General features: G+C 38.7%; 5 protein-coding genes and 1 non-coding gene across 12 annotated transcripts; 1 reads left to right on the plus strand and 5 right to left on the minus strand.

The window, feature by feature from the left end:
* Positions 1-933: 933 nt before the first annotated feature.
* LOC657612 (uncharacterized protein) lies at positions 934-2,217 on the minus strand. The gene is made up of 3 exons (XM_964063.4): positions 1,778-2,217; positions 1,367-1,521; positions 934-1,322 (listed from the first exon to the last, which is right to left on the minus strand). Exons 1-3 carry the CDS (start codon positions 2,161-2,163, stop codon positions 1,129-1,131), a joined length of 735 nt encoding a protein of 244 aa, XP_969156.2. The 5' UTR covers positions 2,164-2,217; the 3' UTR covers positions 934-1,128.
* LOC103314866 (probable WRKY transcription factor protein 1) lies at positions 2,216-6,806 on the minus strand. 4 transcript variants are annotated; one of them, XM_015984976.2, is made up of 5 exons: positions 6,666-6,804; positions 4,366-4,491; positions 4,250-4,316; positions 3,788-4,201; positions 2,216-3,740 (listed from the first exon to the last, which is right to left on the minus strand). In XM_015984976.2, the coding sequence occupies exons 2-5, from the start codon at positions 4,433-4,435 to the stop codon at positions 2,216-2,218; spliced, it is 2,076 nt and encodes a 691-aa protein (XP_015840462.1). In that variant the 5' UTR covers positions 4,436-4,491; positions 6,666-6,804. The 4 variants fall into 4 exon arrangements, with proteins under 4 accessions (XP_015840462.1, XP_008200212.1, XP_015840461.1 ...); XM_008201990.3 differs by having other exon boundaries at positions 4,250-4,319; XM_015984975.2 differs by lacking the exon at positions 6,666-6,804 and adding an exon at positions 4,607-6,373 and having other exon boundaries at positions 4,250-4,319.
* Positions 6,765-7,872, plus strand: LOC103314867 (uncharacterized protein). Of its 2 annotated transcripts, XM_008201991.3 has the most exons (4): positions 6,765-6,898; positions 6,948-7,139; positions 7,195-7,521; positions 7,568-7,872. In XM_008201991.3, the coding sequence occupies exons 1-4, from the start codon at positions 6,793-6,795 to the stop codon at positions 7,840-7,842; spliced, it is 900 nt and encodes a 299-aa protein (XP_008200213.1). In that variant the 5' UTR covers positions 6,765-6,792; the 3' UTR covers positions 7,843-7,872. The 2 variants fall into 2 exon arrangements, with proteins under 2 accessions (XP_008200213.1, XP_015840463.1); XM_015984977.2 differs by having other exon boundaries at positions 6,839-7,139.
* LOC135267436 (uncharacterized) lies at positions 7,862-8,985 on the minus strand. Its single transcript, XM_064359638.1, has 5 exons — positions 8,861-8,985; positions 8,544-8,816; positions 8,315-8,503; positions 8,076-8,265; positions 7,862-8,028 (listed from the first exon to the last, which is right to left on the minus strand). The coding sequence occupies exons 1-5, from the start codon at positions 8,975-8,977 to the stop codon at positions 7,862-7,864; spliced, it is 936 nt and encodes a 311-aa protein (XP_064215708.1). The 5' UTR covers positions 8,978-8,985.
* An 83-nt stretch (positions 8,986-9,068) lies between these two features.
* On the minus strand, positions 9,069-13,251 carry Rm62 (ATP-dependent RNA helicase p62). 3 transcript variants are annotated; one of them, XR_511766.3, is made up of 7 exons: positions 13,184-13,251; positions 12,960-13,035; positions 11,655-12,692; positions 11,036-11,274; positions 10,241-10,714; positions 9,804-9,982; positions 9,378-9,590 (listed from the first exon to the last, which is right to left on the minus strand). XR_511766.3 is itself a non-coding variant. In XM_008201970.3 (6 exons), coding segments are annotated over exons 2-6 (1,650 nt in total). In that variant the 5' UTR covers positions 12,962-13,035; positions 13,184-13,246; the 3' UTR covers positions 9,069-9,398. The 3 variants fall into 3 exon arrangements, 2 of the variants coding, with proteins under 2 accessions (XP_008200192.1, NP_001164095.1); XM_008201970.3 differs by lacking the exon at positions 10,241-10,714 and having other exon boundaries at positions 9,069-9,590; positions 13,184-13,246; NM_001170624.1 differs by lacking the exons at positions 10,241-10,714; positions 13,184-13,251 and having other exon boundaries at positions 9,069-9,590; positions 12,960-13,037.
* LOC135267952 (small nucleolar RNA SNORA57) lies at positions 9,634-9,774 on the minus strand. Its single transcript, XR_010336387.1, has one exon. It is a non-coding gene; the product is annotated as a small nucleolar RNA SNORA57 (small nucleolar RNA).
* Positions 13,252-13,417: the final 166 nt, after the last annotated feature.

Genomic DNA, 13,417 nt, shown 5'->3' on the forward strand with positions numbered 1-13,417 from the left:
TAAAAATTTATATTATTTAATTATTATTTAAAGTGGATACAATGGTCAATCTATTGAAAATTTAGGAATACCAAAAGGAAAAAAAATTGATGCGATATTTAGAACTTATTCTGGACAAACATGTATATTTTATGATAAAGTTTTGTATATTGAGCTTGATGAGTGTTTGTTTAGATCAAAGAAAAACGGCCTTATTTCAGAATTATTTGCTGAAATATCCAAATATAAGCAGAGCATTCAGATATAGAAATTTATATTTCTTTAAAGATAAAATGTTTTATGAATTTGATGATATTTCGAATACATTAGTTAAATCTGATAAATTTGACTTGACAGTTTTTGGATTTAAATGTGGTCTCATCGATCAAATAATAAAACTAATTAATCGTCTGTGATTCTTATAATCGCGTTTTTTATCCTTCAAAAACGAGTTGGAAACTTTCCCAGTCGTCAGATCATCAATAAATCCCATAAATTCGAGCAAATGATTTGTAGAATTTTACAAACTTGGTCATTTTTATACCGGTTGGGCATACACTAAATTTTCCAACTCATATTTATCAATTTTATCTATTTTTGACATAAGTAGTTCTATAATTATCCGAATCCTCTATTACTATAACAGAGTAAAACTTTGAAAAATGTTAATTTTAAAATATACCTTTTGACGGGGGTGTTTTCACGATTTTTTCTGCTTTTCAGTTTACCCTTGAAAATCGGGGTGTTTTCTTTAAAAAGTAGCAGTGTGCATAGAGACCCTTATATTACTACTTTCGATATTTTTTCGGCACAAAATCTTACTGAAATCTCAATACGTAGTCTAAATCATTTGATTGATTTAGTCGTTCGACGCTGTGATTAAAAGAAAGTCCGATTTGTTGTATGCTTTGAAAAATATTATGGACAACGGAGTTCAAAATAAATAATACAAAATAAAAAATCCGTATTTTATTTTCACGGAGTAATGTAATTAAAATGAAGATTACAGTTTTAATGTTTTCATTAAATTTCGCGTTCCTAGCTGTTTTAAATGGTGTTCATTGCCACATCATACTACTATACTACTAAAAGTGTTTTTTGTATCATTGATTTTAGACTTAAATCTCAAACTGTCCGGAACAGGCATATTTATCCCGCAGTTTTCTTCTTTGGTGATTTCGATTTGCTTTTGCGCTTGGTTTTACTCTTAGAGCGTGGTTTCCGTTTAAATTTGCGTTTGGGTTTATCGGCTTTAGATGATTCTGGGCTCAACTTTTGGGCGATTTTGGTCACTTCGGGAGTTCGAGCAAACGAGTCGTAAGTGAATTTACTACACGCCTTGCCTGTAAAAAATATTTATTAAAAAAAAACACAGAAACCAACTTACCGTCACAAAAATCTTCACCACAGTCGGTACAAGACACTACTCGTAGTTCCACAACTCCGGATTTATTTTTGGTTTTGCGGATTTGTGGATCGATGGAGTATTGGCGCTTTTCAAAGGCGCGGGTTTTGTTTTCGAATTTTTTTAATTCGACCAATCTGTGAATTGGAGCTATTTTTAGTACTCAATGCAAGAAATATCGATTTGAAACAATTGTAACCAAACATTATCATCATTTTTTTATTCCCGCGTGACACACAAAGTTTTTCCAACCAACAAAACTAGGTTGCTAATTGTACCTTTGTCTAATCGTGACCTATAACTTTGTAGTAAAAAATTGTAGGTCATGGTCTAATCAATATGAACCTTATGGTTATGAGTTCATACATTTGTATTCAATCGTAAAATTCATACCTTGAAAAATAGCTTTCCTCGACCTTGCTTTTGGGCCTCACCGTCGTCAGCATCTTCCAATCGATCGGAACAGCCGCCAACTCACTAATTTTCAAATTTCGCATTTCTTTCGGCAAGGGATCGAGAAAAGTATACGGTTCTTTCATCGCTTTCACATCTTTTTTCCCCGACTTGAACTTAAACTTCTTATCGCGAATTTTAATACTTTCAATGTGCACCTTCTCCTGCTTGATCTTAAAGTCGGGCACCTTCTCAAAAAGTCTCTTAAACTCCTCTTGATTATTAGCCACACTTTTCGACAAGTCTAAAATCGGCGCAGTTTCCTTCTTCTTCCCCAAAAAGTCGTCAAGTTTCGCCATAATTCTAAAAATCAGTTGCACACACATGTATTACGAAATCGTGTAGAAAATCGTCTACACTTTTTTGGCAAACAACGAATTAATTATTTTCGGTGTTGCGCGTCGACGATGAAAGACTTGGGGTCCTGGGGGACCTCTCCCATTGTTCCTGTTTCAGCACCAATCCGTTATGAAGCGACGCCAACTTATCGATGATGTAAGCGGAATTTTCCACATTTTCCTTGCACTCGGGAAGCCGGTGGTCGTCCCTGGGTGAGGTTTCAATTTTCAAAATTTCAGTCTTTGTTTCACAACGACACCGACAACAACAGTCACACTTTTGGGGATAATAAATCTGTTCTTTGTCCGACTCCAACGGAACAATCTCAGTTTGATACATTCGAATATTGCGGGCGAAAAAGTGGTCGTTTTTGCGCCACAAAGCCCTCGTATGCCGCTTTTCGACGTAATTTTTCTTGCGATAAGAGCGCGGGCTTCCCGTTTGGCTTTCATCACTCGAATTCTTATAATCGCGCGTTTTTTGCCTCATCTTCCGCCTTTGATAAAACGGATCTTTCTCGCTTTGTTTCATGTAACGCGTCGGTGGTCTATTTGCTCCCCATTTCGGCTTCTCTTCACACCTATCATCACTCCGACTCCTCCTCTCCCTTCGATTCTTATTGTCATAATTCAACTCCAAGTTGGTCAGTTTTTCGCGAATAAATTTCTGATTGTTACTGTTCTCAACGTTGTTAAAATCGCACTCGGTTTGGGTACTACTATCGCACACCGTGCGATTTTTATTCCTGTACTGGGTAGGTGTTAAAATACGGTTTTCCGTCCGTGCGCTATAATTTCCATTATTTTTTTCGGGGGCTATAGCAAGGGGTATAGCGATAGGGACCGCATTGTTACCCCCAAGACCAGGCATCAAAACGGCATATTGCATATTTTGGAGCGTCTCCAAAGGAGTTTGTAAAACCAGAGCCATTTCGGTTCGTGGTGTTGTCAACACTTGAAAACTACAAGACGATTTCACATTTCTTGGTGTATTCGAACGGTCGTTGTTTCGAGGCGATAAACTCTTTCCTGTCACTTCCAAATTATTATTAACCTCATTATTCAACACTTCTGGCCTCGGTGAAACCACCAAACACTTATTATTGTTGTTGTTATTACTATTATTATTAATCTCTTGTTCCAAATTATTTTTCTTGCTTATAGTCTCATTCTCTTTCTCAATGTTATTCTTCCCTTCCTCAACAATGACATTGTTTTGTTTCATTATTTTTTGCTTCATTTTTTCCATTTTTGCTTCCTTTTCCGCAAGTTCCAACGCTTCCTTGATCGCTTCCTTCCTCTTCCTTTCACGTTCTTGCTTTTCGCGGATCGCACGCAACTCGTTTTCTTTTCTTCGCCGTTCGATTTCTTGTTCTCGCTCGATTCGCAATTCTTCTTCTTGTTCTTCTTTGATCCGTTTCTGTTTTTCTTCCAATCGTCTTCGTTCCCGTTCTTCCAATTGTTGTCGGATTGCTTCTTGGTGTGCTATCGCGATTTGTCTTCTTCGTTCCCGTTCCGCAAGTTCTGTGGAATCGACTGGAATATTTTGGCCTCGAATGAAAGTCCTAAAAATAATTTCGGGATCTTGCCCAACACCTAAATCAACAATTACCGGTTGAAGGCACTACTGCTAGTGTAGGGCCTTTCAACGTCCTCTTCGTGCTGTTGGGGAGATTCCGCTGGTGAGGTGTTTGAAACAACGATTTCTTCGTCTCTCTGGAGCCCCCTTTTGACCCAACTTGGAGGGTCGTTCTCGCCACAATCCCAAAACTTATTTTTGTCCTTCCATTTCGGACGATCGTCTTTGTAACTAGAGGAAGATTCGTACCCTGATTGGTTCGTGACTTGGTTTTCTGGGTTGTTGGTAGGATTATCACTACCATAACCAGAAGTCTCACAACCCATCTCCTTATCAATCGAATTGAATTGATTTCGTGATAAAGGAGGCAAACTGGAGCGTCTTGTAACACTATTATTGCGGAAGAACTCGGAGTTAGGCATTGACAACTTCGGAACATGTCTATTCCTAGACAAAATTAGGGTAGGTATTTAAGAGTGTTAAAGGGGGAAATACCTTTGGAATGGCCTTTCGATTGGCTGGTCCTTGTTGTTGCCCCATGGGGCGCACAAACCGGCCAGTTCTTCTGCAAAAAAATCACAAATCTCTGATTGAATTTTCACGATTTTTACCTTTTTCTCTCGCCCACTGCAGTTTTTTCCGTTCGATCAGCGACAAGGGTTTGTCTACGTACGTGGACATTTCATTTTACTCTAAGCAAATCGTTTAACCGAGCAATATTTTTATATTACCGTAAACTAGAAAAAGAAAGAAAATCTCGTGCCAAAAAAGGGTAGACGGTGGTGCTTGGTGACACAATCAATATTTTAGTCATTTATGACGATTTTATAATGATGTTACGAAAAATCTTACCTTTTGCTTGATATTCAAATTTTTCAAAAAATTTGTCACAAAAAGACTGCGTCGCGTGAAACGAGTGAAAGTGTAATGAAACTAAAACCACAATAAATGTATGCGGGAAAACTTATCTCGTATTTGATCAATGTTATTGCTATAGCAACAACTATTCAAACATCTTGAAGGTGAATAACCCATTTGGTGATGGAATTGAAGGGGAGTTCACCGTCGTGTGATTTGTTTGGGGCGACGTGGAAATATTTATACGGGAAGTGACCCCCATATTAGGCAATTTAATAAAACGTTACGAAATTTTAAGCTGATGGTACGTTGGGAAATTGGTGTGAAGGAACTTAGCAATTCGTTCATTTCATTAAAAAATAAAATCGCCGGAATGCACGTGTGAACGACGCTTTAGCAATTAAATCTTATCAGTATTTTAATTATTCAAATCTCTGCAACGCCTAGAGTATAATTTCCTCTATAACCCAGTTGTGGCATGCAACAAATACGTGGTTCACCCTAATTTGCGACCCAATTCCCACATATAAAATATATCTTGGAAACGACAAACGCATGCAAAACAGAACAGATCCATGAAAATTCATGAAGAACGCAAATCGGTTTTTTATGTTTTCCTATAATTTGATTTATATTAGTTTGTAAAAAAGTAGGTCTGTTTTCGATTTTTCTATTACTCCACTTACATAAACAAGAAAATAATTTTGAGAAGCACAATTATTTGTTACTTACGTCCACCATTTTATAAATTAATGTGGCTTACTTTCTTAATAGAATGAATGAATCAATACAGAGATATTTAAAAGATCACTGGAAATAAATAGATTTTTTTCTAAAGAGTGGGCAGTCAGTTTTAGTTATTTGCCTACATCCATTAAGCTGTATGTGCAAAAATTGTCGAACAGTAGAATTGAGTATTAAAAACCGTCTGACACGACAGCAGACTATATAAAATTTTCCGATAAAAATATCAAAAGCTGTTGCCATCGAAACACAAACACTCTTCTGAAAATATACTAAAATATTTTTAAAAAAGTGTGTACGGCACGATGTCAAATTTTAGCAAAACAGTTTCAAAAATTTTTATTCCATAAAATACGTAGCACATACTGATTACTTATTATTAAACGATTATATTACCTTATTAATTTGAATTGGGGTTTCCAGCAGTTTTGAACATTTATACTTTTATTTAATTCATAAAAAAAAGAATCCAAAATTGTCCAATAGATTGCCAATTTATTTAAAAAATCCACGCTTTTGAAAGGCTTTTTATCGGCGCATAATTTCTAAAAAGATTTCAGAAAAGTATAAAGTTACTTATTTATATAGGGTGAAAGTATATATTATATTTTTACTGTATCTCAAAAACCAAACATCGAAATTTAATTTGTGATTAATTTAACCTCTTCCAAATAAAATAAGCTACAGAATAAATAAACTTTTGTTGGGGGGTTTTTTCTTTTTTAAGGCTAGAGACAATTTCTTTTACCAATCACTGCTTCCTAAGACAAGCATTTCTCTGTAGTAGATACTAACTTATTAATTAATTAATTATTTATTCAAATATTTTGTTTTGTTGGTGTTTGCGCAAAACAATTTTACCAAATCTGTATTACAGTTTATAAAACGTCATCTTGAAAAAAAAAGATTTCAAAAGTTTGTTTATAAGGAAATAATTTGTAATTAATAATTTAAAAAAGCACATCATGCAAGTAATTTCAAAGTGCATCCTGTAGTTACATTTTAAAATAACCGAACTTTCACGCAATCCAATTTAATTTAAATATTAAATTGTTCCGTAAATAGACCAACTACAAGTGCAGTCATTTTACTTCTTGCATTTCGAAGCAAAAAATCGCAACTGACACATTTAAAGATCGTCCGCATTCTTGCATAAACAGTCGTGAGGGAATGATAAGACAATTCCGCACGATACCGTTCATCGACTCGCAACTTATATATCGTAAAGGTCATCAAACGGAACCCGATTATCGATTCGATTCCAAATCCCGATAAATCTCCGCGATCATCCCACCACCACAAAACCCACCTGGCGTCCAAATCCAGCTTCTTAAATATGCTAATGACGATTTAATTGACACCAGCCGAGCACCGCTATTTGCACCATCAAACACTTCAATCATGCTGCTTCAGTGCGCGACTTTCAGCAGTCGAAGATGCGGCGGCCAATTTTCGTGTTATTTTTTCTGCTACATCTGAAAAATGCCAGAGTTATCCTTCCGACGGTACCCGATGTCATGCATCCACCCGTACCCGACGATGGTAGTATCAGTGCATTCCATAACACCTAACGGTAAAAAATGTCATTCAGCTAAAGTCGACCGAGATATGGCTTTTATGATGGAAGACCCCGATCCCGAAGTCACTCCCGGACTGTTCCAAGGGGACATGGCTATGACCAACGAGATCTACAACTACTGGAGGGTAGGGATACGGTGGGACGTGTTTCCGGAAAAACTATGGGTCAATGGGACTGTTCCATATGTCATAAGCCCCATATATGGTCGGTAATTAAACCAACGAACGACGACCACGACCGTAATCATTTCTCGTCACAGAACCATCGGACCAAGTGACAATTTTAAAAGCCATCCATATTCTAAACTTCATGACTTGCGTTCGGTTCGTACCATGGGATGGTAAAGCTAAAGATTATCTCCTAATCTGGCCCATCAAATACCCCAAGGGTTGTTGGTCATTTGTGGGTCGTTTTGGTGGCGCCCAGATTGTGAGTCTACAACCACCAGACGCCACAAGCCCAAATTGTCTTGGTACTGAAGGGAGGGCCGTCCATGAACTAATGCACGCCTTGGGTGTGTTCCACGAACAGTCACGATGGGACAGAGACAAGTTCGTTAAAATCCACATGGACAATATCATACCACGTAATAACACTTACCACTTGTATCACATAATAACTCGTTTTTCCAGAGTACAAAACCAACTTTGATAAGCAAAGCCTTGAAAATACGACTTACAGCTTCGAGTATGACTATGATTCCATAATGCATTACGGGAAATACTTTTTCAGTAAAGGTAAAAACAAACCTACAATTACAGCAAAGCAACCAGGAATCAAAAGGCTTGGTCAGAGGAAGGCTCTTTCCAAGGGAGACTGTTTGAAACTCAACGATCTCTATGGCTGTTTCGACAACCCTCGACTTCGTCGCAAATACTACACGTTATGTCAATTTATGGGTATTTAATTTATTTAAATAAAATTAATTAATCTTCAACTTGTCCTGTTTGAATCGACGCTGATAATAAACTACCCAACTCTTCCTCCTTGACTATGTCTTGTCCTTCAACCGATGGCAAGTCCGAAATCGGGTCGTACTCTTCGTCGAAAACATCATAGGGGATGAAATTCTTCGGTGCTGGCCATGCTTTCACTAAAAAAACAACTAACACAAAAGTACCACCGAAACAATTTTAATACAGCTAAAGTCCTTCGATTGCCCGATATGTTCGTAATAGCGATGATACTGTTTCAAAGTCTTCAAATACTCGCAATTGATTAAAAATCTCAAAAGTTTCACTTCGGGAAGGTATTCGTAATAAGGGTCGCGTTCGACCAAACTGCGCGTTCGCTGCAAATTCGCAACATCTGGTTTATCGTCACCAGAACTCTTAAAAACTACACTTAAGATGGTTCAACACCTGAAAATAATTAATTACATCGCTCTCTTCTTCCCTCTTGGCGCGGGCCTTCAACTGGTCGCTGATGAACGCATTGGCGAATTTGTACAAACGTTCGCAACACTCTGTCACATACATCATGGAGCTTTCCAGGCCGCTGTTAGAGTCAAACTCTTCGACGCGTTCGGCAGGACGGCCAAAATGCGACATCCATTCGTTCCAAAAACGCTAATTAAAAATAATTTGGTTGCCAGTAAAATGGTCGTACCGCTTTGACGTGGTGGATTGCTGATAACAATCGCACGTTTTCGAGACGTTCGGATTCGTGTTCAAAGAGAAGACTCAAGTGCTTGTGGAGGGCTTCTTCTGAACCTTCAGCTATGTAGCAGAAGTGGTTAGCGTAGTAGAGGAGGATCCCGGATAAGGGTTCAGTGCAGTATCCGGTGTTCGTTAATTTGTAGTTTTTTTCCATCGCTTCGACGATTTCACGAGGGGTAAAAGAATGCTCCCCGATGTAAAGCAATCGGTGAATGTAAGTGACCTGAAGTCTGTTCTAAAGAGATTGAATTTAGCAATTGCGCATACCCTCTTTGCTATCTTTAAGTTTGTTTGAACTACATCGTACAAGGATCTTCTAATTGGTTCAAGTACCACTTGTCTACTTGCTTCTTTACTCTTCTTTTTTCCTTTGTACCTCCTCATTCTTGACGTTTTATTGACAAAACGATTGCCATGGGAACTAATGACAGGATTCAGGATTTGGTTCTGTTGGTTTCTCAATCAAAACCCTTCGTAAAAAAACACCTTTTATTATTTTTTCTCATTAATTCTAATGACGGACTGTCGGATATAAGGAAAAATTATATTGTGACAATATAAACTAAAGTCGAATCTAATCACAGTTACAAACATTAATAAGAGAAGAACTTAATCGCTATGTATTGAGAGATAATACAAAAAAATTCATTTAGAACGAGCGAACGAACGTTCAATAAATATTTACCACATAAATAAATAGAAATTCTTTTGCAATAATTAATAGCAACTAAGTTGGGACGCATATGGAATGCATCTGAAGAAAAATACTGTATCAGGTCATTCCCTTGTCCACACTGTTATAGTTTTAATAACTTCCGTTGCTATATCCGTTGGATCGTCCGCCATTAGTGAATCTCTGGTGATTTCTTGGACCGCTGTTTTCGCGCCCTCGAAAACTTCCGCCGTAGCCCCAACGACCACCGCCACCGCCGCTACCCCCTTTGCTGCCGTAACTGCTACAACGATTCGCCATCTCAGACAGTCTCGGATTGATAGCCTGTTCAAACAAATAATTAGTTTACAGTTTAAAATTATAGTAGAAGTGTTGGGAAACTTGAGGATGGGATCCAGACAGAATTTGTGTGGACACCGAAGGCATATTTCCCAAGAATTAATCTCCCTTCCTTCAGCATTCATGCATTGCCGTCTTTTTCCAAGCAAAGGCATGCCAAAAAGGAAGGGTTTGACTCAAAATTAGGGTTCTCCTCACCTGGTTTGCTTCCTTAAGAACGGAAACCAAATCTTTGGCTTGTCGGAAATTGGATGGAGTGAAGAAAGCGTAAGAGGTGCCGGTGGTGTCAGATCGGCCTGTCCTTCCTATTCTGTGAATATAATCTTCTGAAGAGTTGGGGTAGTCATAGTTTATGACATATTTAATTCCTTCCACATCTAGAGAAAAGCTTGTTTTATATGGGTAACACGTGGCACAGTTCGTTAATTGTGTTAGCAAACACAGAAAATTAAACCTTGTTGTAACAAAACCAAATTAGTGAAACACAAGTTAATGACATGGTTTTCAATCAAAAGACAATAACGAGTTTTGTAACAATTTTGTATTTTTTTCATTTTTTGTTGGAAGAGTAATGAAATTGTTACAAAACTGTCATTGTATTATTGATATAAATAAAAAATATCAAGAATACTAACCATGACTCGAGTTTCAAGTGATCCACGAAGTTGTGAAGCATTTACAACAAATCATCGGAACAGCTATAGTAGCAAAATGGCTGCTGCAGTGATGTCCGAGCGCATGTGCTGCTGGGATCAATAAATATGCTGGCGCTCTAAACACTGCAGGACCGAACGGAAGACAAATACTCAAATTTGAATGACATTTGTTTGACTTGGCTTTTGGTAATTCCCCGAAACTTGTAAGTTTTGTTTTTTAGAAAGGATTATAAGGGATACATGGAATGGGATTGTGTATACCAAACATGTGCCATATTTGATGCGAAAGAGCACATCAAATCTTCCATCGGTCTTCTACCTCCTCAAATGATCTACCTCAGAGCGGGGTAGCCAGCCAGAGGCACCGCAAGACACAGAATTGCATCCTTTACAAGAACGCAACAAAGGCGTAATTATTAGCACTTGCTAAATACGCTCATCCTGCATGTGCCTCTGAAACAAAAAAGGACAACCAGACTGATTAAAAATCTGTTCCCTGTGGTATTGCAAACTAACAACTAAGCATAATTAAAAATGAAGATTCTTTTGGCTTGTTCCTACGACGATCATGCACACTCCCAACCCACCCACCGCACACCCCAATTTATAAAACCAGTCTGGAAAATCCCCCAAGTGCTACTATGCCATCATACTCAATATTTCCGAAGTTATGTGTATCAATTAAAGTGATAAATTTGAAAAAACTGAACATGGTTAAATTCCAAAAAAGAAACAGATGAAAAATCAAACGTTTCGTTCGGTTTAAAAACCTACCCAAGCCACGAGCAGCTACGTCTGTAGCAATTAAAATGCTCGATTTGCCATTTCGGAACTCTCTCAAGACGAAATCGCGCTCCTGTTGGCTCTTGTCACCATGCATGCAAACGGCAGGCCATCCGTAACGTCTAATTGTGCGGGTTATGCTCTCTACCTTCTTTTTGGTTTCTACGAATATAATGATTTTTGCTCCAGGCTCGCCGTTATTGCCGATTTCTTGCAACAAGTTATTCAATCTGAGAAAAAAAAAAAAAACGACAAACATTAATTTCACGAATTTTTCGCTAAATATATTATTAAATTAAAATTCAAATCAGTTCTTCTTAGAGGATTGGGTGTGGTAATAATACATCAGTATTATTTCAGCACTTTTGCTCATCACTTTGAAATAATTATTTTGTTAACGTCAAATTGGGAAAAATTGGTTTCTGACTATTTATCTCTGATTGGAATAGCAAATACTTCTTTAGGTATAATAGAAAACAAATTATAATAACAATCGTCGACCAAAAAATTAAATACAAATCTCGTGTTAACTATTTTACACAGCACAATTATTAACTGTGCCATGTAAATTAGCTACCATACGATGAAGAAAATAAAAATAGATATTTACTTTGTTTCCTTTTCGTGTTCCTGGCAAACATCAACGATTTGAAGAATGTTGTGGTTGGCCGACAATTGCAACGACCCAATATTGATTTGTACGTAGTTTCTCAGGAAATCTTGTGCCAATTTTCGGACTTCTTTGGGCCAAGTGGCTGACCACATCAAGGTCTGTCTGTCGGGTCTGATCTGTTCAATAATTTTGCGTATTTGGGGCTCAAAACCCATATCCAGCATCCTATCAGCTTCATCCAGGACCAAATAGGTACATCTTTGTAAATTCGTTGTTCCCTTCTCCAGGAAATCAATCAAACGGCCGGGAGTCGCAATACAAATTTCAACCCCACGTTCCAAATCCCTGGCTTGGGGCCCCTTGGGGGCGCCACCAAAAATACAGGTATTGCGAACATAGGACGAACTTCCGAAATCATGGGCCACTTGCTGGATTTGTTGGGCGAGTTCTCGCGTGGGGGCCAAAACTAGAGCTATGGGTCCATCGCCACGTGCGATAGATGGCTGGTTATTGATATGGACGATCGCTGGTAGGATGTAAGCCAGGGTTTTCCCTGACCCCGTCTGGGCAATGCCCACCAAATCCTTCCCGCTCATGGCAATGGGCCACCCTTGCGCCTGGATGGCCGTTGGAGTGTCGTATCCCTGTTTCTGGATCTCGTGTTGCACATAATCGGGGAAACACGCCTCTTCGAAGTTCTGGATAGGGTTGGGCGCATCGCCATCTATCGTGATTTCCTTGGACCTTCTGTACTGTTCGACCTCGTACTTTGACCGGTTGGCAACAGCGGGGTGAGGGACGTAGAAATCTTTTTTGAAAGGGCGCAAGTTCTTCATGTCCCAATTGGGTTTTCGGAGGCGGTTGCCCGGGGATCCGCCGCCGCCGCTGCGGCCGCCGAATCGGCTTCCACCGCCCCCGCCCCCACCGTTCTTGAAGCGGCTGCCGCCCCCGAACCCGTTGCGACTTGCGCCGCCTCCGAAACCGTTCTCGGAGCCACGGCCTCGATACGATCCGCCATTTTGTTTACCGTAAGACCTGGGACAGAGAAAAGCGGATTCAGTTAACATTTCCAGCTCCATTTTACGCAAAAACTTTGCTCAATTTCCCGTTATTTAATCTGTGTGACAAGTCAAATGACGTAAACTGCGATTATTGATTTTTCGAGACAAATTTAGGAGACAGCTGCAGAACAAAGGAACGGCAGACATTTTTAAATATCTGACTCGATTTAGCCAAATTACGTAAAAAACGGGTAAAATACGTCCGAATTCGCGTTTTTCGGTAAGAAAATAAGGTACTTACATGATTAAAACTGTCGGATGGTGTTTTCAAAAGGTGATTAAACTTGATTCTTGCAATTCTTTGGAGTTGCGAATTTCTGCAAAATAACGAAAAACGTCATTAGAAAATCAGTCCACTCTGTTTCCACCGCTTCAGTGACGACAAAAACGCTTAATTTTGAGGTAAAAACACTTTTTTGGTGGATATTAGAAAAATTTTCGGAAAAGCAAAAAAAGGCTACTCACCTCAACAACGTCCAAAGTTGAAGAGAAAGATGGTGGAGAATTCTGGAAGGGGGAGAGTGGAAACGGTTCTGCACATGCGTAGTACGCAATGCGACGCTTTCTGGGATCAATAAAACGGAAACGATGTTTTTGCAAAGTGGCGGAAGATTTGAATTTGTGCAATTTTCTATTGTTCAAAGAGAAATCGGATAGAGAAAGTAGCTCACAATTTGCGTGTGAGAAAGTGCATACTTT

Source organism: Tribolium castaneum, chromosome 1 (assembly GCF_031307605.1).
Source record: "Tribolium castaneum strain GA2 chromosome 1, icTriCast1.1, whole genome shotgun sequence".
Lineage (NCBI taxonomy): Eukaryota > Metazoa > Arthropoda > Insecta > Coleoptera > Tenebrionidae > Tribolium > Tribolium castaneum.